The sequence below is a fragment of the Lepidochelys kempii genome, chromosome 10 (assembly GCF_965140285.1).
Source record: "Lepidochelys kempii isolate rLepKem1 chromosome 10, rLepKem1.hap1, whole genome shotgun sequence".
NCBI classification, from domain to species: domain Eukaryota; kingdom Metazoa; phylum Chordata; order Testudines; family Cheloniidae; genus Lepidochelys; species Lepidochelys kempii.
This window is the reverse complement of record NC_136389.1, coordinates 18,116,817-18,143,542: the sequence shown is the minus strand read 5'-3', so window position 1 is coordinate 18,143,542 and position 26,726 is coordinate 18,116,817. Positions and strand designations below refer to the sequence as shown.

The 26,726-nt window shown below is 44.6% G+C and overlaps 1 protein-coding gene across 5 annotated transcripts in view; it reads right to left on the bottom strand.

The window, feature by feature from the left end:
* SYT17 (synaptotagmin 17) overlaps positions 1 to 26,726 on the bottom strand; it is a 112,536-nt gene that overhangs the window by 68,313 nt on the left and 17,497 nt on the right. For 3 of the 5 annotated variants that reach the window (XR_012161138.2, XM_073362318.2, XM_073362321.2), the window contains exon 2: positions 1,573 to 1,590. Coding sequence is in view for 4 of the 5 variants with exons in the window: in XM_073362318.2 (XP_073218419.2) it covers positions 1,573 to 1,590 (18 nt within the window). In the remaining variant the exon portion in view is untranslated. Of the gene's footprint in view, positions 1 to 1,572; positions 1,591 to 5,877; positions 6,295 to 26,726 lie in introns of those variants that run through there. The other 2 variants (XM_073362319.2, XM_073362320.2) reach the window with 1 other exon arrangement.

The following is a 26,726-nucleotide window of genomic DNA, read 5'->3' as shown; positions in this document are numbered from 1 at the left end:
TGGAAACCAAAGAATAAGATTACAAACAGTAGATCATCGGTGAGAAATAACACTCAGCTGTATTTATGTTTTGTGTTTCTGCAGCAGAACATTTGGAACTATATTTATTCCATTTATATAAACAGACAAGTGCCGTGCAGTTACTGGCACAATCTCACTGAAGCCATAACTAGGCAGGGAAATAAACATTCACTGCAGGTATTTTCTTTTATAGAATTATTATGTACGTGGGCGAGAGAGTGATTTACAAAACACTATGCCATAACAATATGCTAGAGCAGAAACATGCCCATTATTTCACCTACATTAACAAACTAATATATCAACAAATGCATGGCAGAGAGAAGAAAAAACTGAAGACCTCAATTTAATTTCACAAGTTGTTGCACAGCTGAAAAAACCTAACACAACAATATGAAGGTATTTTAATACTGTAGGCATGTAACCATATGATATTCATATGCTCCATACATGCAGTATTACAGCCTCAAATTTGTCAGCAAAATGTATCAGCCTAGGTACAAAATCTTGCCTGACTCTTACTATGATGATTAATTTATTGAAAAAGCTAATGGTTTTTTTAAAAAACGTTATTTGCCCTCGGTGAGTGTAGAAGTGCCCCGGAGAACAGAATTTTGTATGGTGGCAGTAGTAACTCCCTAACAGTGCTATTACATTTATTACATGCACACACATTATATATATATATGTAATAATGTACACAGGTTAATGTATACACTTAGCCTGTGTATATATGTTTATAACATTATAGCGTAACATATAAATACACACAGGCTAAGTGTATACATTTATAGCAAGGGAGAAGTACATCCCAAGAAAGGAACTGTCTGAGGAAGCCACAGTTCCCTTCCTTCTCCCCCTTGCTTCAAGAGGGTATAAACTTGCTGGTGGCTTATACCAACGACAAATAACTACCCCACTCCCACCACACCCTCTAAGCTCAGCTTGCTGGTGCACTGGAGAGAGAGGGAAGGAGGCATGAAGCCAGGGTTCTGCTCATTCCCCATCCGCCCCTACCCACCTTTCCCAGGTAAGGGGGTGGGGGGAGAAGAAAGTGTTTGTAAGAAGGCTCGCAGAGCAGTACATGGGACACAGACAGACAGATTCTAGCTATCTGTACTCAGTGATAGGTGAAAACCCAGAATGCATTATGAAACCCTCACAAAGTCAAAATTTGAGAATAGCCTTTTTAAAATTGTACTAGAAATTATTGAATTGCATCATGTTTGCAGTGTTCAACACTGCCTGTACAAGGAAGCAGTCGGCACTCACTGGGAGGCCTTCACTGGGAGCACAGGGCTGCAGAGGACAGTAGCAGATTGATAGTAAAAGAAATTTTTATTCCACACCTATAAAAAACTGAATTTTCCTGGTATACGAAAAGATTAATTTTTCTATAAATGAACCCCAGAAATCAGAAAAGCCACAAAGCAAGGAATCTGGCATACCATTTATACCTACGGCATTAGAAAACATTCAGAAAATGCAGGACAATCTCCTCTGGACGATGAGATGAGACAGAATAGGGAATGAATCATCAGATTAACTCACCTCATTTATCGGTTCCAACTGTCCTTTTAGATATCCATGATGAAGCAAAGGGGAACAAAATGAAAAAGACAAAACCAGTTTAGCAATGCTCAAATAACTCTAAATTAGCACCAGCCAGAGAACAATTTCTTTAATTTCTCAGGACATGCTATTTCCCAAGCTTGTCCTACTTAATTTTAGGGGAGGGGGCAGAATCTCCTGAAGGAGCAACAATGTCGTCTTCTCCCCTTCCCTTCCTGCTGCTCACCCTTCCCTAGGAGGATCCCACCACTCTCACTCCACCCCTGTTTACAGCAAGAGAAACGTATGTATTGCTTCTGCTACCATCCCCCTCCCAGGAGACATCATGTGCAACCACACTCTTCATGTGTCCCTAGGAAATTACTTCATTTCTACAACTACTGTATTTACTGCATCAGTAGCAAACCACATCCTGGTCATAGATACACTGCGAGCTCCTGGTAATAGAGACCCTGATCTCAGTTCAGTTCTGGCAAAAATGGTTGCAACTCCAGAGATATTAAGACCAATAGTTTCAGAAGTGGACACTAATTTCTGAGTACTCCCATTTCTTAAGGGGCTTGCTCTCCCAAAAGCTTCTATTGGCTATACTCTATGGAAAACATAGACAATACAACTTTTAAAAAAGAAACTAGATTAGATTAGATTAAATTTAGCTCTACAATGGCTTCCATAGAAAGCATTTTAACACAAACATCCATCGCCACGTTCTCACAGACCATTGCTTAGTGAAAATTCCGCCACCTGTATGAGGTAAGGTTTGCAAGGACAAAAGTGCTGTATTTTGATATGGCTATACCCAAAAATCATTTTTAAAAACCCCAGGGTTCTATCATCCCCCAATTTACATACTAAGGTCCACACAAAACTGGTGTGGCTTATTCCAAGCCTGCACTAAAATTCCTATTCTGCATTAAACCGGGTCCATTGTATTCATGCCCTGCAGCCAAACAGCCCAGCATGTAGTGTGAGAAAAGGCCATGTGGCATGAGGGAGTGGGGTGTGGTAATTCCAGGCAGGCCTGTATCAGACAAGCCACCTGGCTAAAATGTATCAGTCGTGCAAGAGAAGCATCAAGTAAAACAACCTAGATCTGCTTTAAAATAAAACAGGTCCTTGGGCAGCCAGGACCCCAGGAGCATGAGCAATGCTACCCCCAGACTCCATCATAAAGTAACTGGAGTTCCATCCTGACTGTGTGCTCAAACTCCCGCAGAAACCCTAGCCAGGCACACAGGAGTGACGACAGAGACTACAACAGGCAGGAACTAATCACCATAGCACAGCAGAAGCAAATGAACAGCCAGTGCCATAAAATACATAAATGCACAGATCCATGAAATAAAAGCAAACACAAACAGCTGTCCTTGTTCATGCCAGTCACATGCAACAGGGGGACTAGCTCTGGGGGAATGACAAAGGTTTATAGAGCACAAATGATGTGACTGCCAGCAGGTGCTGGGTAAGCTCAGTTGAAGTTTAAGAACATGGACACTAGAACAAACCCAGCACATAGAGGCAGCCATGACATTGGCCTAGTCCACTGGGAATGCAAAAGGAATACCACTCAAGTTACAGCTGCTGAGCCTAGGCTTATCGTACCAGATCTGCCCATTCAAGGTCAACTAGGGTGACCAGTCAGCAAATGTGAAAAAACAGGACAGGAGGTGGGGGGTAACAGGAGCCTATATAAGAAAAAGACCCAAAAATCAGGACTGTCCCTATAAAAACCGGGACATCTGGTCACCCTAAGATCAACTCTTCAACCCAGGAGCATAATCCATTTGGGAGTCCTGGTGCCATAAACAAACCCCCATCACAAAACAACACATTGTATGTGTAGGGTGGCCTAGGGGCCCTTGCACAGTCATTGCTGCTTGATGACCTTGCTGACAGCTGTTCCTTGCTACCTTGGTTTCCAGGATCTGCCATACGTGGGGCTGTTTTTGTTATCTTTACCCTTACACTCCCTGTGCCCCATATGCTGCTGTGCTTAGCTGTTCCCTGCATCCTCCAAATCAAGTGTGACCAGCATTTTTAAGGCGGGTGATATTGCACAGCCAGGGCTCGCTTTTTCTAGCATGAATATACATACATACATGCATGTATGGACATATACATGTCCCCTCTGCTTCTGTACACTTTGGTCAGTTGGGGATGACAGGGCTCCAGTACTACACCACTGATATTACAGATAGAGGGCAAAGAACATTAAGGGTGGCATTTTCAAAAGAGCCTGGCTTAGGAACACAACTCCCAATGAAAGCCAATGAGCCGTGTGCTCTTAAGTCACTTATGTACTTTTGAAACAATAAATTGTAATACTTCACACACACACAAAGCCTGATCTAAAGCCCAGTGAAATCAATTCAAAGATCCCTACTGACTTCACTGGGCTTTGGATCACCATAGTATCTTTCATCCCAGGATCTCAAAGCACTTTTTAAATATTAACTAATTTGCAGTCAGTACACCCCTGGGAGGTAGGTCACTATTGTCATTGTCATTTCAGAGATGAGAAACTGAGTCACAGAGAGGGTGACTTACCCAACAGCATTTTACATCCACTGTGCACAGATGTCACTGTCAGTGACTATGCAAGGCAGTGGAGAACCAAACCAAGTCATTGGCAGAGCTCAGATAAGAAGCCAGATTTCCTGGCTAACATCTTCCAGGAGTTTTTAAACCATAAAACCATGGGTATCAAAACTCATTCAGGGGAGCAGGTGAAATTACATTTTTAATTATACACCATGGACCCAGTTTACAGCATTAGGGTCTCATATACACAACAGCCTATCCACCAAAGAGCTCCTTCTACCCTGGCACAATTACACGATGGACAGGCCGGGCTGGGAGTAGTGACAAACCTTGGGGCTCAAGGCCCCCTGCCCATCTAGCTCCCAAGAGCCCCGGAAAGTAAGGACAGCTTTAAGTGAGTGCTGGTTTTCATGGCCTTGGGCAAGTTGAGTGGGTCCCTGTTTTGAAGTTCATAGTTGGTGGTAATATGTCGGTATACCACACTGGGGTGAGGGTCCCTGTGTCTGTGTCCACAGCAGGTCCCTTTATTGGTGTGAGGGCCCCGTTTCAATCTCTGAAAGGATTCCCATATGTGTGGGAGCCCCCACTTCTAGGCTTCCACGGTAGGGGGAAGGTGTCTCAGGTAGGTGGGGTTTCTGAGCCTGCGTTCTCAAGCGTCCACGTGACAGTGTGAGAGGCACATCCCATCCCTGCTGGTGTTTCACAGGAGTGTGATTAGCAAGGTCATCTCACACTCTGGGGGAAGCTCTGTACCCTTTCATTACCTTCTGGCTGACTGATTCCTGAGCCTCCCAGGCCTCTTCCAGAGGCTGCCCTGCCTAGTCCTCCTCCCTCAGCAGCAGCCACCTAAACTCAACTCAGGAGCAGCATCCATGGTGATGCCAGCTGGATGGATGGGGGAGGAGTTGGTAAAGGACCGCTGGCTGCTCCTACTCCCATCTCCCTGCCCGCTCTTGCTCCTACTCTGAATTCAGTCCTAGACACGGAACAAGCAGTCCACAGCTGGATCGCTGAACATGCAATAGAACAGAAGCAGAGGCAGCTGCCACAATTGTTGCTCTGCTTCTCTTTGTGCCCTGTATATGCAACTCTGCACGAAGGCATCACAATCCTCTCACACACACAAGAACTCACATATATGCTGACATTCACACGCACAGACCACGCACAATCCTATACACAGACACACACGCGCACAAACATAAGCACACCTAAATACACACACACACACCCTATACATACAACCCCCTCCATAGACACAAACACAGTCAGGCCCATACATACGCCATCAGTCAAATGCACAAACACACAAGTTCACACAAACAAGCACAAAAGGGGATGTTCGGATTCATTCTTAAGAAGGAGGCGAGTTCCAACCACAGGCAGGAGTCCCCCAAACCCTTCTCCTGTACCACTCCACAAAGTGTTTCCAACAACCCACCGTCCTGGTCTGAATCGAGACGCATCGGCTGACCGCTGCTATTAAACAAATGCAAAAAACCGAAGCACTCGTGCCTCAAGGCTTGTGTATGTCAGGGGAGAGCTTCACCTTTTCGGCAGCTACCTCACTCGCACACCCCGGTTTACCGTTAAGCGGGAGGGGGAAATCACTAGCCCGGGCTGGATTAACACGCAGCTAGTAAATTGAGGTGAGCGCTCACCCAGGTTAGAGCAGACCCGGTCTCCCTGCGGTCCCCACCCCGGCAAAGAGGACATCGCCTCCCCAGTGCTGTCCAGACCTACCTGTATATACGCCATCTTCACTAGGTATCACATTAGTTCCCAGCACAGCCCGAGCACGGCGTCTCTCTCCCCTTGGCCCTCAACAGCACAAAAAGACGCGACTTGTGTGCCAGATGAGCACTGGCCATCCCCGCTCCCCCGGCTGCTCGCTGCCTCTCGGCGCCTCCTCCCCAGCGCTTCCCGAGCCCGGCGCGGGGCGGGGGAGACGCGGTCTGGTTCTCTGGGATTTCGGGCAGGTTGTGCCGGGGGCCCCGGGCTCCCTGTGCCGCGCGGGGCGGGGAGGGATGGGCTCGGCTCTGGCAGCCTGTCACCCGCTGCACCCTCCTGGGCATGGCTCGGGGTGAATTTCCCCAGCTTGGGCAGCCGCGGCCGCCACCCTCCCTCTTCCCGGGGTCGCCCTTCGCCTCTCTCGGGGCAGCCTTCCCGAGCTTCGAGCCTCCCAGCCCGCGGCCCGGACCCTCACCCCCTCCGGCCAGCAACACGTGGCGCAGAACAAGACCCAGCCGGAGGCCGACGCCTTCCCCCGGGGACGCCGCACTCAGCGCCTGGGCCGCCACGGAGAGCGACTGGGGCATAACCCCGGACCCAGCAGCGCCCCCTGCGCTCTGGGCAGCCGGAGCCCAGAGGGGACCGGCCCCGCCAGGGGGCGGCGGCTGGTGCCTGGTGAGACGCCGCGCCTGGTAAAGGGGGCGAGAAGCGGGGGAGCTCTTGGGTCGGGGGCAGGCCGCCCAGAAGGGCCCTGTAAATCTGGCCTGTGACTCTGCCTGCTGCACAGGATGGGAGCTCAGGGTGGAAAAGGAGTGAGGGGCCGAAGGAAGCTGATGCCGTGGGATGGGGGAAGGGATCCCCTGGCACCTACACGTGCCACAGAGCCGCTGGAAGCACCTGCCACCAACATGTGCTGCCAGTCTGCTTAAGTGTGCGATGGGCTGGGGAAATCCCCAGAACTTATGCACTGGTGGGACTTGGAGCGAATCCTGCATGTAATGCCACGCGGGAACTCACCGGGAGCCTGTCACATAGTAAAAAGACCTTGAGCCAGTGCTGCTAACTCCAGGGTTTCACACATTACCTGACTGGTCCCAAGCCCCTAGCACATGTTGGTGACAGGCAGTTCCCTAGGCTCTGTTGCATGTTAGGTGCTGGGGGATCCCCCACCACATCGCTCACTTCAGCTTCCTTCAGCTGCTGCTCTCCTGTTAGTGCCTGAGAATCACTACTTTCATTGCTGTTCGTTTTAAAGTAAGTTTCTAGCCCTAGGGGCTGTCGAGAAATGCTTGAAAACGTGATTCCTAAATGCCAGAAGGCAAATAAAAAGAACCCAACATTTATTATACTTATAATCTCTCAATTGTCTAGGGGAACCTGACTCATGATTTTTAAACACTTGGAAGGGGCATATAATTACTGAGGGAACAATCACAGTACAGGCTGTTTGCAGGGGTGCCCGAATGGGAGGGTGTCACATATGCAAGTTAGGACCCCCTTTTCAGTCTCCTCTGTGTTAGGCTAGCCCCATTTTGACCTTTGCATGGGGACTCTATGTGGGTGTTGTGGATGCACAGACAGACGGGCCCAAAGATCCCAGGGAGTGTGTGTAGAGTAGACCCCTAGGTTTTAGATTCACAGAGATCACTGAATGCATGCAGGAGTCCTCCTTTCAGTGCTCACGGATGAAGGGGGCTACATATAAATGTGGTTCTCAAGGCCCCACATGACCTCCCGAGGAGCACTTCCATGCTGGCATTTCACAGGATTGCAGGCTACGAGTCACATGGTTAGCCAACAATATCAGGAAGCTCTGCCCTTTCATGCCCTTCTGGCTGAGTCCCAAGCCCCCTCCATTTGCATCCCCAGGGCCTGCTCTGCCTGGATCTCCACCTGCTGTCCAGCAGCTGCAAGCTCCCCTCAGCTCAGCAATTAGGAGAAGTATCCATGGTAACACTATGGATGGGGGCTGGGGTCGTTGCTAGAGCACCCCTCGCTGTTCTGACTCCCATCTCCCAGCCTGCTCTTGCTCGCACACCAAACTCAGACCCAGAAACGGAACCCTGGAGTTAACAGGTGGATCATGGCACATAGAGAAGCACCAGGAAGTGCAGCAGGGCACAGTTGCCCACACAGTGCAATAAGGCATCAAACATTTGTCTCATCCACACACATATATGCAGACATTCATACACATAAACAACAGCTACACACAAAGATAATCACACAGAGATACCAACAATCACACATGCACAATGTGTATGTCTGAATGAATGCAAGTGTCTCATACCCACAGAATCTCACTAGTACATTCACTCACTCTCACACACACACACACGATGTTAGTTTCCTTTTGTTTTACTGATTTGTACCAACACAACCTTAAAAGGACATGCACCCAACACATAGCTAGAAGGGATGCTTTCAATTTCTTTTATTTACTTTTTTAAATTAAGGTCCAGTCACAAGTACAATTACCCCCAAACTTATCTGGGAAGAGATTGTTTTGTAACCCTACTCGGGATTGTCAACCGCCAGTAAGCCACAGTTCTTGTTTCTAAATACATTAGAAGCAAATATTACCATTGAATGCAAAAAATCAGAACCAATAATAATGCTACAGGTTGCATCTGTCACTAGAGAACTTGACCTTTTCTGTAACTAACTCTCAAGTTTCCCATTAAGTGGGAGAGGGAATCACGAACCTGGGCTGGATGAACATACAACGAATAAATTCAGTTGAGTCTAAACCAGGTTAGAGCAGACCCAGTTTTCCCTGTGGTCCTCCCTCCCCAGATAACGAGGACATTTCCTCCCCAGTGCTGTTCAGACCTACCTGTATATACGCCATCTTCACTAGGTATCACATTAGTTCCCAGCACAGCCTGAGCATGGCGTCTCTCTCCCCTTTGCCCTCAACAACAACAAAAAGACGTGACTTGTTTGCTAGATGAGCACTGTTCATTCCTTCTCCCCCTTGCTGCTCACTGCCTCTCCATAATGATCAAGGATTCTTTCCCCGTATTTTTTTTAAGCACAGAGGTGTTGATTATTTCGTTTGTTTCTAATATTTCTTGTATGGTTTTCTGGGTTCTCAGGCTCTCTGTGCTGCGAGGGATGTGTTCTGTCAGCCTGTCACTTGCTGCATGATTGATTTCCCGCTTTTCCTTCTTCCCTATGGTAGGCTGGTGGTGAATTTCCCCCTCTTGGGCAGCAGCTGCAGCAGACTTTGCACTTCCAGAGATCTGGATTCCCCTCTCTCAGTGCATCTCTCCTTGGATTTGTTTTTCCAACTTAAAGCCTGAGGCTGAATCCGGGGGAAGTATCTCCTGCAAACAGCATCATCCATCTGTCTGCAACCAGATGGACAAGAGACTTTGAAACAGCAACATGTAGGAGGGTCCTTTTTGTCACAGAACAAGAAGCAAAACGTGTCTGAAACCTATTGGTGATCATTTTCCACCCGCAAACCAAAAACCTTGCTCTTATTTCAAATTATGTGTGACCAGGTTAGATATTTATATATTGAAAGGGAATGGTGTATTGAAGGATACTCTTTCATGAAGAGTTTCCAGAAGGACCTGCAATAAATCATACCGAGGGTACCTACCACCATCTATAGAGAATGCTGTCAATGTGCAGTGCACACGGTCATGTCATGTACACAAGGAAGCGGACATAAGTATGAGTAGAGGGCACTGCAATGTACATTTTGCCGTGTAAGATACTGAAAGAACCATCACCTTAATAACCCTTTGATTTGCCAGCATGCACCTCTCACTTCTATTTTTATAATTAAAGCGGGCATTAATTACACCTTTTCCCTCTTACAAAGGGATTAGAAGAAGTATTTCACTACAGCTGTTCCGCAATAGGTTGATTGCGTTTTTTAATTTGGGGAAAGTGGTATTGTTAATTGGTAGAGCTAATGAAAAGAATTCATCAATAAATGAAGACGACTCGTCTGTAGATTGCATGCGTTTGCATTACGGGGCGGAGCGCAGGTTCCTTTGGAAGCGGGATGCAAGTGTCAAAGCTGCAATTGCAACAGGTCTTGTGCAGAACAGCGACATCCAGAGGACAAAGTGAAAAGCTTCAGGGAACTGGAAAACATTTCCGAAGCTTACGAATCAACTGAGAGGACACAACTCTATCTGGATTAGACTGGCTTCATAACACACCCGTATCACATGCTGGTAGAGTGCAGTACACCACAGTGCTAGTAAAACCTTATCTAGTGCAATTAACTAACAGGTCTTAGTGGAAGTGAATGTAGCTAAATAGGAGTTTTATATCATTTTCATAGGTGTACTATTTGACACCAGCAACCTGCATTATTATTGCTGTTCCCCTTCAAAATACAAGGATTGAATCAACAAGGACTAAACTGTGGAATTAATTGTAACAGAAACATCCAAACCATGCATTGTGACTGGATCTTTAAAAGAACTGGATAATTTTATGAACATTAGTTCACGAGATAGAATAAGGATAACAAAATCTTAAAGATCATATCATATAAGGAAGGAATTTTTAGCCTAACATTGCATACAATACCTTACTAGGATTTTTTTTTTTTACTGTCTGACGAAGGCTATTGCTGGAGGCAGGATATCAGACTACATGGACCAATGATCTGATCTATTATGGCAAGTCTGATGTTCCTAAACAGACTATAACTAACTAGAAAGCAAGCCACGAAAAACAAGGACATATGAGGTGCTCAACTAGACTTAAAACTAATTGGGATGGGAGTGGAGAAGGATAAGTCTTAACAGAGAACTCTCATTTAGTCATCAGTCTAGTCTATTGTAGTTACAATAATACTAATAATCCTATTGTCGTTTAGGTTGATTTAGTGTTTTCATTGTAATGCCCGGGGGGGGGGGGGGGGCACACCTGCGGTTGTTTAATATTTCAAATATTTCAAAATCATTTGACTGAAGTTTAGCATGCACACTTCTCATGATGTAAAGGATTTTTATTTTATATGACATGACATGACCAAAGAGTTTAGACAGCTTTACCCATTTAGCTCAGTGCTGTTTCCTCAAACGGCATAGTTTACCTAAAATGAAAACAATATCCAACAGCATGTCAGAAATCCTTTCCTCCTTCTCCATCAGGCAATTTCAGTGTTGTCAAAAATGAAACTGCATTTGAACTCTTACTTTGACCCCCATCAAGCATGACCCCCAACACCAGGGATCGTACATTGGTTTCATCCTGCCCTACTGCTGAATTACTAATCAGAAGTTTGTAAAGGAAAAAGAGCATGAGAAATCAAGTTTAATATTAGGGGTCTGATTCTCTGCTACCTTGCAGAGTTACACCATTCTGATCGGGCAGCATTTTACACGTTGAACTGGCTGTGACAGAGAAATGCCTTGCAGTTCTTCAAAAATTGTGCTAAATGGAGATGAGAAGAGACAAATGTGGAATAATCTATATTGTTAAAACTTTACTTTTGGCCACGTTCATGACTTGGAAGGCAGCAAGCATGCTACCACATGCAAGAACTATATCAGAGCTCTATAGAGTTCTGCTCTCTGTGCCCATAGTGGTTGGAGGCTTTGCAGACAGTGCCTAAGGCTCTCATCCTGCTCCCACTGAAACTAAGGGCCAGACTTCTCTATGCCTATCTGGGTCATTGTCTTGCAAAGGAAAGCACCTTACTGTTGCTCTCCAGCAACAAGGTGGGGCATTTTGTGCCGGATTTTGGGCTGTGCTTCTTGAGTGCTACCTTTGCACATCCCAAATTATGGCCTTGGCTTAGGGAAGCTCTAAATTTAAGTCTCCTGCCTGTGGTTCCCTGTGAAGCTCTCCAGCCGAGCCCTGGTACACCCTTACAGGAATTTGCACTGGACCCTGGACAGATCTTTGCTACTGGAACCACAACAACAGGCAGCAGGAATAGACAGTTATTGCCCGTGCACCAACCACTGGAGGAGGATGCAAAACACACTGAAACAGGGGGTTACATATCCACACGTAGCCCCATATTACAGACCATAGAGGATTACTTAGATATGGCAGATTTTGAGAGACAGTGTAGCTAATGGGATGAGACTTGGCTCTGCCATATTAGATACAGGGGCCCTATTCCCAGCTAGTGTAATCTCTCAATCCTTACTCAATAAGAGTTGCGAAGGGACAGAATTATTGCCATTGGACTATAGAAGTAGTGACTTTAAATCATGGTCTTCTGGGTCTTAATCCAGTGCACCTTCCTCTGCACCAAAGGATGTTTTGAAGGGGAAAGAGGATAAAAACCATTTTGCTCAGGTCTTGTCCAGAATTTCAGCTGCATGTGGCAGGCTGAAGCGATACGCTAGGGTGGCCTATGTGCTGATGGAACATTGAGCTGCCCGCACGCTTGCTGAGTACAACATGGATAGGAAATCGTAATTGTCAGCTGTTTAGAACTAGGCCCAATTGGAACGGGTTTTCATGGAGACCTCAAGTGGCAACTCCCTCACCCCAGGATTAGCACCCTGCCCCATTTCAATCTCCTGCTGCAAACTATGGAAGAACTGGAGCTCTCCAAAGAAATTATTAATATTTTAGGCAACATAAATATATGAGTCACTATAGCTCCCTATATAATGAGAGAGAGAGAGAGAGAGAGAGTCCTTCAGGTGCAGCATTGCTATAGGAGACTTCAGCACTAAAGTTTATATTTAAGGACTTGTTTCTTCTCTCGCTGAAGTCAATGGCAACACCTTCACTGTCTACACTGGCAAGGGGCCCTAGGTTTCTTTTAATAACTATTTCTTTTCCTCCTGAAGACAGCTCCTGTTTTAGAAGCACAATTCCCATAGTTTAAATGTAATCACTTCTCTCTCTTATTCTTGTTTTGGGCTGTGCTGGGCACACAGTTAAGTTGCGGTGCATGGCATTTCTCAAATTTTTACTACTTGTTTAATAGAATTTTTTATTCTACAACTAACATATTTCTAAGTCTCAGCATTTAAAATGTCAGCCTTTACTCTGAATAGCTTCACTATTTTCATCTTGATTCACTGCCACCCTAATGGGGCTTACAATAAATGAATAGATGGGGTTTTTCCCATATCACAATACAGTAAAGAAAGGCTTACATCTTTAAAATAGAGTTTTCAACTCATGAAACCATCAAGCAGTGAGTCACATTAAACCAGAACACGTGACATTATGTAAATGGCACATCACGTGTATTGGTGTCCTGCATTTTCATGGTATATTTTTAAAAGAATATAAGTATGGGACTGGGGAAAGAGAGAGAGACTTTTGTAGGTAAAAGATGAGACAGTCATATTTTGTAAATCTGTGGGATTATTCCTCTTGCTCCTACTTAGGCAAAAGTCTTCTCAAGTGCTTTATATACTTATAAACTATAAACAGTTTGACCCCAAAAAGGGAGAGACTCCATGAAATCCATTAGGGACTTTGCTAGTGTTTTTTATTTTCTGTGGAAGGTACCCAAATGCTATGAGGATGAGCAGCAGTCAAAAATCCTGAGACATTTCCAGTTTTAAAAAATATGCACAAGTATTTGAATCCATATTTAGGAACTTTTCACCGTGGTTGACTGACTCCTTTAAAAGGTTCCTATATTAGGTTCTCTCATGATATGATAGAGGAATTTTACATATGTGTACAGTTACAGTCCAGAGAATAAATTGGTTCTAAACAGTAGATAAGTATTTATTGTCAACTTTAATTACAAGTCTGCATTTGGCTGGTATGCTGATTAAGCTCAGCTCCTACAGCATTCAGTATAAATAGCTCCATTTCACAGGATGATAACATAACCTTTAGACTCCCTGTGCTGCATGAAATGTGTCATACTGTATATTTTATAACATGTACTCTGTACCTTCTCATGTACAGAATGTGCCTGTAATATATACAGACTTGAAAATCCAGTATTTTTAACTTTTAAATAAACTACGTTAAGTTTTCTATTTTAAAAGTTACTTCCACACAATTGGCCATATTCTCATCCCACTTGCACTGGCACGGACACAGATCAAGAGTACCTCCAGTTAAATCAGTGGTGCTATATGAATTCGATACTGATTTTCCATGGAGAATCAGGCCCATAGTAAGCCACGAGTGAATATCTCTGAATATGTGCTCGAGACAGAATTTGCATCACAATAAGGTAGCGAATGCTGCCTCTAGTATAGCATATGTTAACTAGGCATATCTGAATCAGCAGTAGACGTGATTAAAACATAGTACAATATCTGGTATATTTTATGTACTATCAAACCCAAGCTAGAAAGCAATTTTTAGCCTGCTGCCATCAAAACAGCACAAGTAAACTGCAAAAGGTGAGTGTCAAACTGAAGGTGGCAAAGAGGAGAATCAGCTGGCTACTTCGTTTGAATCTCGCCAAGGGGTATTGGCAGCATGCACGGACATAGCAATGGGCAGAGTAAGGGAGTAAAGTGTCTGTCCAAGATAAGATGGGAGGTCTTACTCTGCTTTTCCCCATGCTGAGCCCTTATCATAGTTCCCTTACTGCTGAGCCTGCTGAAATAATCTGCTAGCATTAGGTCTTAAAATAAGTCTCCTATCTCTAGCTATTTTTTAAACATGGCAAACCATTGGAGATGGTGCTTGCCCACTGCTCTTGGCAGCCCTTTAAAGGGCTTGATTCTGCCATGGTGACAGGTCTAGCTTCACTGCACCATAGCCTAACTTCTTATTTATATCCCCCGTTCCAGAGGTTTATTGAGTAACATGCTCTGCTGCTGGCAGGATTTCACTCCAGCATAGTTCTCCCTCAACTGCTCACTTGGCCTTTATGTATCCAGCTGTTTGCAGCTTCTACTTCAAGTCAGTCCTAGGTATTTATATGCTGCCATTACCAATTATTATTTATATGCCTCCATTACCATAGTATCTGAGCACCTCCCAATCTTTAAAGTATTTATCTTCACAACACCCTGTGAGGTAGGAAATACTGTTATCCCCATTTTACAGATGGGGAACTGAGGCCCAGAGATACTATGGGTATGTCTATACAGGCTGCAGCAGAGAGATTCCCAGCCCAGGTCAACAGACAATGGGTGTGTCTAGATTGCAGCTTAGGCTGGAGCTCAGGCTCCAAAGCTTAGGGAAGGAGGTGTTGTCCCAAGCTCCAGCTAGAGCTGTAATTCCAAAGCACTGTTTAAACAGCTATTTTTAGTGCACTCACAGAAGTCCAAGTATCGACCCGGGCTGGGAGGCTCCCTGCCGCAGGCTGGCACAATCTAGGCAGACATAATCTGTGTGACTTGCCCAAAGTCATCCAAGAAGCGTGGGAAGGTCAAGGAATTGAACCTGGGACTTCAAAGTACCAGACTAATGCCCCAACCACTGGGCAATCCTTTCTCCCTAGTTCCCATCTATGAGAACTGCCACATAGCTGACAGAATTTCCATCAGCTCACTCCCTTTGGAGCAGGGAGAGGTTGCCCCCATATCCCTCAGAATGACCAGGGGATTCAGCCTCAAATCCTGAGGTTCTACAAGAACCAGAATCTAGGGTTCTGCAAGAAACTAAGGCAGTCCATGCTTCTACTTAGCCCCTACAATACAGAATACTCTACACAGCCCATGCAAAACCTTGACCTCTCTGTACTGAAACAGTGAATTGAGGGGCCATGATCATTGTGATGGTGACTTTTGTGATGCCTACTGGGGACTGAACTGAAGACAGTAGATCTGAAGTGGATGGATTTGAACAGGTGGCCTAGAGGGCAAAGACAGGGTAGCCCAGTTCCACAAGTCACCTGGCCTTCTGTCTTGACAGTCTCTAAATTACTTCAATGACATCGTCTATACCTGCGAATACACACACTTCCAGATCAGAGATCCATTTCACATGCTCCTTTGCTTATACCCTGAAGGTAATAGCCAGCTGTTCTTTATATTTCTTTTGTCCCTGTTGTTCTTCTCTGTAATTTTCCTCAGCATTATCCCTTTCTAGTTTAATATTATCTGCCCACCCATTTCTCTTTTTTGTTGCGTCCTTTGCATCCCTCACATCCTCCTTGCCTCTCTAAAACATAATAAAGAATTAGCTGCCAGACTGCCTGCTCTCCTCCTGTTCTTTTATTGTGCCCTTTAAACGCACTATTCTGCTTTGCTTCAGAAACAGCCTCTGCTACTTCCACATCTTCTGCAGTGCATCTGGATTATTATCAGGCCACCTGTCCGCTCCCTAATTGGCAGTATCAGTAAAAGCACATTTTTCTCTTTTCTTTAAATCTCCAGATGAAGGGCCTAAATTTGATCTAAAAACCTCAGATCCCCACTGCCTGTCATTTATAATGTACTTGCGTGCACTGTAGAATCACAGTTACGCTCTTCCCCTCATACACACTTTCTATTTGGTCCTTAACATACGATCTGTCAAGAACTGTTATTGAACGATGCTGAAGCAGAGTTTGAAAATGCAGCCAAAAGCACACAGCCTCTCCTAAACCATGTCCCTTTAGGAAGTATGTTCTGTATATTGTTTTACCAAGTACATAAAACACAAATACTTGAAGGAACATGTCCCTAAGAGCTGGTCTTCACGAGAACCTTAGGTTGTGTTAGAACTAGACTTTGCAGAGTCATGTTAACTAACATGATATTGACCATAATTTATCAACAGTCAATGTAGAGAGGGCGCCGCAGATCAACTCCTCCCCCTCCCTCCCAGCGCCTCCCGCCTGCTAGATATCAGCTGTTCCGCAGTGTGCGGGAGGTGCTGGGAGGGAAGGGGGAGGAGCAGGGATGGGGCTTGCTCAGGGGAGGGGGCGGAACTGGGAGAGAAGAGGCAGCAAAGGGGCGGGGTAGAGTGGAGGTAGGAAAAGGTGGGGATTTGGGGGCAGGGGTGGAGTGGGGGCAGGGCATGGGACTGAGCAGGGGTTGATCGCCCCTGGAGAAATTTGGCAGCCAGAGCCTGTGCAAATACATGAATGGAAACTAGGTTCCTTTTAGAACATACCAGCAAGCTACAGGGGGCAGTTAGAACGCAGCACATTAGAGTGCTTCACAAATCACACCCCTCCGATGTCCTTTGCTGCACCATGCAGACAATCCAGATCTCCTGACTCTCAGGCTACCACTTTAGCCATAAAACTGACTATCCTCTTCAGAATCTTTTGTCACTGTTTCCACCATAACAGCAGGAAAGGATAGTCCAGAGCTAGGGCCTAGGATGGTGGGAGACCTGATTCAATTCCCTGTTGTGCCACAGACTTCTTGCGTGACCTTCCACAACTCACTCAGCGCTCTGTGCCTCAGTTCCTCATCTGTAAAATGGTGATAATATTTCTCTACCTCACAGGGCATCATGAGGATAATACATTAGAGATTGCGAAGTGCTTTGAGATCTACAGATGAAAGCACTATAAAAAGAGATTAATGAGGGTAGGTATTATTCATCTAAGAGGGGACAGACCTGTCCCCATTGAGTTCACTCAAGATCATCCATTTAAAGTCTTGTGGATAAACAGTAAAGTAACTATGAAGAATTTTTGGTTATATATTATAGACTTACTGCTGACTCATCTTAGCAGAACATTTCTCTCCCCTAAAATACGTGAAAAGTATTTCTTGCAACAAGAAACTCATTCTGTTTAATTCACATTCATTCCTATTTAATAAGTCATTCAATAATTCTTTTCTGATTCATAAGAACATATAAAATCATTATTATTAAAACAGACTCAAAAAAGAGGAACAGAATAGAGAATTAATTAGCTCAAACAGACTTTCTCGACTCCAATAGTGATCTAAAAATACTGGTTAGCATAAAACGGCAGGGCCTCATATGGGGCAATCACTTTATTATATGCAAAATCATGTAAAATGTTTAAGTATAAATTATTTTTAAACCAACCCAGCAAAGCCTTTATAATTGGACCCCTGGACTGCACAGCTATGAAACGGGAATTTGTCAAAAGATATTTTAAGCTGCAGAATATTAAAAAGAAATTTTAATGAGAAAAAAATCATTAAATGATTGCCAAAAACAGAAGATTTAACTCATGTTGCTCCAGAGCTTTACAAATTCACCAGCTTCTGGGCATTTAATAGGATTAATCAGTTGTCAACGTCAAATCATTCTCATATTGGAGATGCACACAAGTTTACTTTAAACATAAACAGATGGTAAGAAGCAAGAGTCATTTATAATCAAAGATTTTTATCATCATCATCTCATGTCTTCCTAGCAGACTCTGTTACTAGTGTCTCACTATTGTCCTACCAAGCAGATATGCAAAATATAAAACACAAACACTACATTTTAAAGACATAACTATTATATAATATTGTACTCCAGTACATCTATGACATAAGAAATATTCAGTAACAATTTGTTCTCTGTTTTTCTGAAGGACTGCAATTTTGTCAAGTATGAATTACAGATACACTGAGTATGCTCTTCTTTTTCACCCTGCCTTGTCTTATATGGGCCTGATGTCAAACAAATATTTGAGACCACATCCTGAAGTTCTCATTCAATCCTTACTTAGGCAAATGTCACTAAGTTCAACAGGTGAGGAGGCTGTGAAGCCAACAGAACAAACAGAGTTAAAGGAAATTGGCCAATTTCTTTTGGAGTACAAACTTCAGTTCATGATGCTTATGGAACTTAACTGGAGATGGACCCAAACTGAACTCTCGTGTCTTAACATCTGACCTTTTGGAAAGTTCAGATTTCAATTGACACATTGTAGCCAACCCCCATCTTCATCATAGGCTCACCAAAATCCCACATCCAAATGCCTCCAAACTTTGGATCTGGCATGGAACTTTGCAGTTGAAGGTCATCTCAACTTCTAACCGAAGGAACTTTTATTCTTAGATTTTTGAGCCAGGAGGGATCATTAGATCATCTAGTTGGAGGCCACAGAATTTTACCCAAGTACCCCTATATTGAGCCCAATGACTGGTGTTTGACTAAATCATGTCCCAGAAAGGCAGTCTTTATTTTAAAACATTTTATAAAAATCCCCTGAGCAGCTCTCAAAGCTTCTCCTTAGTGAAGGTTGAATCTCGTCCTCCAAGTCCTCCCACACTCCCAACCAAACTCTATAGTCCTCCTTCCAATATCCCAATCAGTGAGAAATGGGCAACTACACACATACCGCACAGGGTAGGGGGAGGGGAAAAAAAAAGAGACAGTTTAATATTAGTAAAGACCCTTCCCTGGACCTTAGCTGGGAGGGACCATCCAACAACCTTGCTAACAAATCGCTGGTTCAAATGAACTGCCTGAAGTGAATGCCCGATTAGATGAAGTAGAATGAAATAGAATTCCCACCCACCTCACAACTGGGAGAAATCCATTTAATGCATCCAGGGTACAATCATGTGTCCATGCCTTTAGAATGCACCAGAATCCACGAAAAGGTTATCAAGGTATTTTGGAGGAAGAAACCTATCCTCATAGCAACCCCTTCCCACTTCCGCCTCTGCAAATTTACACAAATCACTGGAAAAAGAAAATGCACAACATAGGAGCCCCTGAAAATATACACACAGGCCACTCTTAAGCAACAAACACATTCCCATACTGCATATAACTCAACTTATCTTTCATGCTATTTTATGTCCAGTCTTCAGGCTTTGATTCAAGCAACACATTTTCCATCTGACATACACTTTCTGCTCCTCTACCCATAAACCTCGGAAGAAGCATTCCACTCTCTGATCTCTGTTTGTGCTGTAACCCTAATAACCCCTTGAGTTTGAGGAGGCTGGGACCAGAGGTGGGAGGGAGCATGAGAAAGTGAGGGGCAGCAGCGTTCATTGCTAATGATAAACACATACTCAAATAGAATATTGTGTAAACCCTTCACAAGCAGACACAAATAGGGTTAAATACTGTGTTCACAGCGTTCTCTTTGACTTCAGTAAGAGCCCTGCACTTGTAACAAGGACCCTGTCTCTAGAAATATCACTTCACTACCCTTTGAAAGGCAGCCATTTCTTAGGTGGATGGTGATTAAGGGGACAAAACAGCAGCTAAGGACAGGACCGGAAGAATGTTTTATCCAGTTGAAACTGTAGGAGAAGTTTCAGATAAGCAGAATATAGAACCCAAATGTGATCTATTTTTCTATGAAAGTTAGAGACTCAAAATATTTCAGTCTTGAAAATTTAGACTACTCAAAAAATAGTAAAGTCTATATCGAGGGTACTTCCAATCCCAGTTATATGGATGTAAATCCAGGACAATTTCAGGGACATTAGTTGAGTTATTCCAGATATACACCAGTTTAACTGGATCAGGTTCTAGCTCCTTCTGTTTTTGTGTTATTTCCTTCCTTACCGCCCCCACCCCTTTCCTTCATTCTTATTTTAATGCATCCACTCGTTTCCATTGTGGTTCATGTAACAGCAAATTCTGTGCCGGCTTTGGATCATCACACGTAAGGGTATGTCTACACTGCAATCTCAGGTGTGATTGTCACAAGCCGGCATACATCCGCTAACTTTACCCATGCCGTCACAGCGGATCATAGCAGTGGAGCTGCAGCAGCATGGGCTCCCAATGCAAGTACGTGCCCAGGGTCCCCTGCGTACAGCCTGTGCTGAAGCCCATCCCGCTGCACCTACACTGCTAGTGTAGCCACGATAGCACAGACAAAGCTAGCATGAGTATGTCTATCACACCTCAGAGTGCAGTGTGGTCATACCCCATGACAATAAATAATACATCCTTCAATTCTTAATTAGAGTTGCTTGACAATAAGGCTATATTGCACTGCAACAATATAGGCAACTCTTTCTCATGGCAATGTAGGAGCATTGAAAATTGTTGGTCTATGTGCATTAGGTATTGGAAACTATAAGCGTGCGGACTCACCCCTGCGGCGCCTCCTGCTGGTAGGCGTCAGGAATTAGCTCGTCCAGCCACCGGAGAGCCCTCTGCAGGCCGGTGATCCGCTTTACTGCCAGCCCCCATGTCCCTCCCAGGACCCGGTGCCCCTTTCTCTGGGGTGCTGCCCCCCTGGCAGTACCCCCACACTCTCAGGTTTGGGTTTCCCCACCCAGGGAACCCCCACCTCAGTCTGGGCTACTGCCAGGCCCCATCTAGCCCCACTCTCTGGGGCAGACTGCAGTATATAAGCCACTCATCACAGGGAAGGGGGTTCAGGACCTGCTGCCTCTACATACCCATGGGCTGCCCCTCTGCAACCCTGCACCTATTCAGCCTGTAGTCAGGCCAGCATCCTGGGGCTTTCCAGGCCAGAGCTCCCAGCCCCTCTGGCCCTTCCCCAACCCTACTCTAATCTAGGTATCCTGCCCTGCAGCCAGGCCCTTCTCCCTCTACAGGCAGAAGGAAACTGTCTGGACTCTTGGCTCGCAGCCTCTTATAGGAGCCAGCTGGGCCTGACTGGGGCATGTCCTCAGCTGAGCCTACCTTCCCCTATCAGCCCAGGCTTCTCGCCCCAGCCACAGCCCTCTCCAGGGTGTTTTAAGCCCCGAAGGGCAGGAGCAGGTGCCTACCCTGCTACAGAAACATTAACAAGGGTCTCATTACAAAATTTCAAACCATCTGGTAGACAGGTGATTGCTAGAGCTGCACATAATCTTTGTATTTGAGGCGTCTGAGCACTGCGGCTGACACGACACCGCTCTGAGATCCCACGGAGTTCCTCAGAGTGCTCTCTCACAAAGGAGCACTTCAGAGGAACCTTTCAGTGCACAGCAGCTACGTTATTTTTCAACAGCCTCTTCACTCCTCGCATAGCCTACATGCTCTTATACTGAAATATCAACATTCACAGAGGATGTCTATGAATGTTTGGCCTCCTGTATATCACAGGCCATTACATTTCACCCAGTCAGCCTGACACTGAGCCCAGTGATTTGTGTTTGGCTAAGAAAGGCATCCGGTTTTGCCCTTCCAGAAAGGCATCTGGTTTTGCTCTGAAGACATCAAGAAATGGAGAATCCATCACTTCCCTTGGTAGTTTATTCCAATGGTTATCCACCCTCACGATTATAAATTTGTGCCCTATTTCTAATTTGAGTTTGTCTGGCTTCCAAGGGAATATCTACAAAATACAATAGCTAATGCCACAAAGAAGCGGCACTTCCCCAGTATTTAGGATGGGACTCAGCAGACCAATAAGTATTTTCGCCAGATGTGCCTAAAGCACCATAACTTTATGTTACTGCTGTCCCAGGGGTGTATCATAACACATTTCCCACTTCGGAAACAACCAGCACTGGCCAATTCAGTCAGTAGTTTGAGATGCTTCTGGATTCCTTGCCAACACTAACCTTTCACATAGTATTACTCAAGGAAGCTGCTTTCTACCCTCTATGGTTGGCTAGGAGACTCCATCCCAAGACGATGGGCAATGACCTGGCTTATTATACACACCTTCAACACCTCCCATCTGGACTACAGCAATATGAAATACCTGGGCATGAAGCCATCAGCTCTTCGGAAACTCCAACTCATACAGAATGCTGCAGTGCATCATCTCAGCAGCACGGGCAACCATGAGCCCATCACCCCTGACCTCCACTTTCCACACTAGAACAGTCACATTTTAAGGTCTTGCTCTTGCTCTTAAAGGCACTCAATGGCCTGGGTGCAGCATATCCAGAAGATCACATAAGGTTGCAGGATGGAGACCATAACTGACAACTCCTCTCCTCTGGCACAATAGCACTTTTACCATAAGGATGAAGCTTGTCTGTGCAGAAGACAGTTTTCTCAGGGGTCAGTTTGAGACTGTGGAATGAACTCCCACAGGGACTAGGCACCACCACAAACCTCACCATCTTCTGCTCCAGGTGCAAGGTGCACTTCTTTGACTAACACACAGAAAATGGTGTGTAACTTTAAAAAAAAAATTCCCCCTCCCCCCAAATATACACACACACACACACACACACACAGTTGTACCTTTGGGGAAAGGATGAGAGAAAGAACACACCTCACCTGACAGATGAGTCACATTGCTTAATGCACTACTGAAAAGAGCTTAGATGCTACGCTGATGAAGGAGATCTATTCCCTATTTTATATAGGTTCTTATGACTATTCTCAAGGTTTTTAAATGGCTATATTATAGCTATTTTCTGAAAGCTTTTTACATTTCTGCTCCCTCCATAGTTAGCAGCTACAGAGCTGATCCTGGACCCTTTGAAATATATGGAAAACCTTCCGTTAACTTTAGTGGGAGCAAGGTTTTGCTCTAAGAGCTTACAGCCTAAGAAGTTGCTCACATAAGTCACTGGGTTTTGTTACTGCTCTGATTGGCTCAGCCTATCTTGCAGTCAGGAAGAGGGCTTGCAGAATATGTCTAGCCAGCTTTTTAGAGCAAGTCTCCCAGACCAGGTTAACAGACTTGGGGCAGTGGGGCTTGCCCTAGCGCTCCCAGAATAGCTGTACAGACAGTGCTTTGAAGTGGGGCTTGGGATCTGAAGCCTAAGAACTTCCAGCCTGAGCCCCCGTTTCAAAGCACTGTCTATAAAGCTGTTTTTAGAGCACTAGCATGAGCCCTGCTACCCAAAGTCTGCCGACCCAGGCTGGAAGACTTGCTCCCACTCTGGCCAAAATGCTGAGTAGACATACCCTCGGGGCAGGTAGCATTGTAAGAGTAGGAGGAGGGACTCAGAAAGCATTAATCCTGGTCCTTGGGGATGTGCACAGGTTTTGCCCAAGGCCTCTTTCATTCCAAACCCACTGCCCCCCAACCCTCTCCAAAGAGCCATAGGCTGCTGTCAGATTTATTTGCCAGTATGTTTCCCAGACCTGAAGAAGAGCTGTGTATAAGATTGAAAGCTTGTCTCTCTCACCCACAGAAGCTGGGCCAATAAAAGAGATTACCTCACCCACCTTGTCTCTAAGTTTTATTGACAGGCTGCAGGGTTTAAATTTAAACTTCTCCTCTCCAATTCATGTAAACTAATTGTGTGCACGAGTGATCCCTGAAGCAAAGAGCATGGTCAGATCCTGGTCTGCTTTCTTTAGCTGCCTCTGTGCCAAGACACTTCCCGAGAGAGCGGGAAGCTCCATGCCACTGCTCTATCAGGCAGTATCCTGCCCCATATAAAAAAAAAATACCATTTACAGCACTGATACTGGAGCATACTAGCTTAAGATGTGCTTACTGCAACCATTTGAGTGACTGTAACTCAAATACAAACACAGGCATCATACTCCATGTGTGTGTTTGCAGTATTCCCCCCTCCAACTCCACCTATTAAATGGAAAAAGGGGAAATACAACTTAATGTAGCAATCCTTCCTCTTCCCTACTACAGAATGAGAAGGAATCACTAGAAATACCAGTTGCCTACCCATTGAAATAGAATTTCTAACACCCCACACACATAGAATTTCATGAATGAGCATGGTCTAATGGTTAAAGCACAAGCCTGGGAGTCAGCAGATCTGTGTTCCAGTACGATTCCTGCGACACCTCAGGAAACTCCTGGATTAAATCTATAAAACAAACAGTTGTCATTAAATTTACTTCAGAGATGCTTACTTTGTTTTGCATCTTCCATACAGTTTGGATCACAAAATGTTTTAAAGAATTAAATAGTAATAATAATACTTTGCTTTCGAATAGTGTCTTCCACCTGAGGATTTCAACATGCTCCACAAGCGTTAATTCCAGATTTGTATCTATAATAATGTTTTGCACTTCAGTAGCACCTTTCATCCAAGGCTCTCAAAGTTCTTCATGGATACTAATTCAGCCTAATTACAACCTTCAGTAGAAGTATTATACCTATTATGCAGAAAGGGAAACTGAGGCACAGAAATCCCTGCCTGAAGTCAGTTACTTGTAGAACTGGGAATATAAGCCAGAAACTCTGACTCTCACTCCCCACTTTTAGCCCATCAGTTATATCACGTCCATCACCACGGTATCCGAGTTATATTATTCTTTGCATTGTGGTAGCACTGAAGAGCCCCAGTCACGGACCACGGCCCCATCGTGCTGGGTGTTGAATAAACACAGAATGAAATAGTCCCCAAAACAAAGCGCACACAGTTTATGTGCCTATGAACCACCATACAGTACTGTAGTACAAGAAATATGAATGAAGTAACAGATTTAGGTGATCAACTTCTATGACAGCATACCAGAGTGAAAAAATCATTTTAAAAATTAGGAAAAATGGATTAAGAGGTTCATCCTCCTAAATTCTGATATTCTGAGAGTCTTAGATTCATCTATTATTCAGAACATTTCAATAGCTTTTGTAAAGCAGAGATGGCCAAGCAGCTAAAATAGTTTCTGTGAAAGTATTTACAGTCTGGGTAGGAAGATTACTTTGAGAAACATTCATGATTCATAATCCGTATGACTAGTCTGAGCTTCCTCTTTTCAAATCTAGAGAGACAAACGAGCCTCCAAGAGGAGATAAGATGTTCAAAATAATGCACTTTAATCTGTACTCAGCGAACCCACTCTATAGTATATCCCTGCACCACTGTCTCTTTTTAATAGGAATCCATCCACTGTTCAACAGGAAGGAGAGCAGAGCACTGCCTGGAGCAATCACTGTCTCTACGATACAACTGCATTTGCTCCAACCCCTCAGACAGAGACAAACACCTACAAGATCTCTATCAAGCATTCTTACAATACCCACCTGCTGAAGTGAAGAAACAGATGGACAGAGCCAGAAGAGTACCCAGAAGTCACCTATTACATGACAGGCCCAACAAAGAAAATAACAGAACGCCACTAGCCATCACCTTCAGCCCCCAACTAAAATCTCTCCAGTGCATCATCAAGGATCTACAGCCTATCCTGAAGGACAACCCATCACTCTCACAGATCTTGGGAGGCAGGCCAGTCCTTGCTTACAGACAGCCCCCCAACCTGAAGCAAATACTCACCAGCAACCACACAACAGAACCACTAACCCAGGAACCTATCCTTGCAACAAAGCCCATTGCCAACTGTGTCCATGTATCTATTCAGGGGACACCATCATAGTGCCTAATCCCATCAGCCACACTATCAGAGGCTCATCCACCTGCAACTACCAATGTGATATATGCCATCATGTGTCAGCAATGCCCCTCTGCCACGTACATTAGCCAAACCGGACAGTCTCTACGTAAAAGAATAAATGGACACAAATCAGACGTCAAGAATTATAACATTCATAAACCAGTCGGAGAACACTTCAATCTCTCTGGTCACTCGATTAGAGACCTAAAAGTGGCAATTCTTCAACAAAAAAACTTCATAAATAGACTCCAACGAGAGACTGCTGAATTGGAATTAATTTGCAAACTGGATACAATTAACTTAGGCTTGAATAGAGACTGGGAGTGGATGGGTCATTACACAAAGTAAAACTATTTCCCCATGTTTATTTCCCTGCCCCCTCCACTGTTCCTCAGACATTCTTGTCAACTGCTGGAAATGGCCCACCTCGATTATCAGTACAAAAGGTTCCCCCCCACCCCCTCCCCATCTCCTGCTGGTAATAGCTTATCTTAAGTGATCACTCTGGTTACAGTGTGTATGGTAACACCCATTGTTTCATGTTCTCTATGTATATAAATCTCTCCACTGTATTTTCCACTGAATGCATCCGATGAAGTGAGCTGTAGCTCTCGAAAGCTTATGCTCAAATAAATTGGTTAGTCTCTAAGGTGCCACAAGTACTCCTTTTCTTTTTGAGGATACAGACTAACACGGCTGCTACTCTGAAACCAGAAATAGAGGAATGATTCATTTCCTCTATAGCGCTGGAACAGCAGCTAACTTATAGAGGAAGTGGAATGTCTATATTGGTCATGCCAACAAGAATTAAACAACTCAACATTTTAAATGTACACAAGCCTAATGGAAATGCACAGTTCTTTATTTGTAGAGCTCACTACATTTAA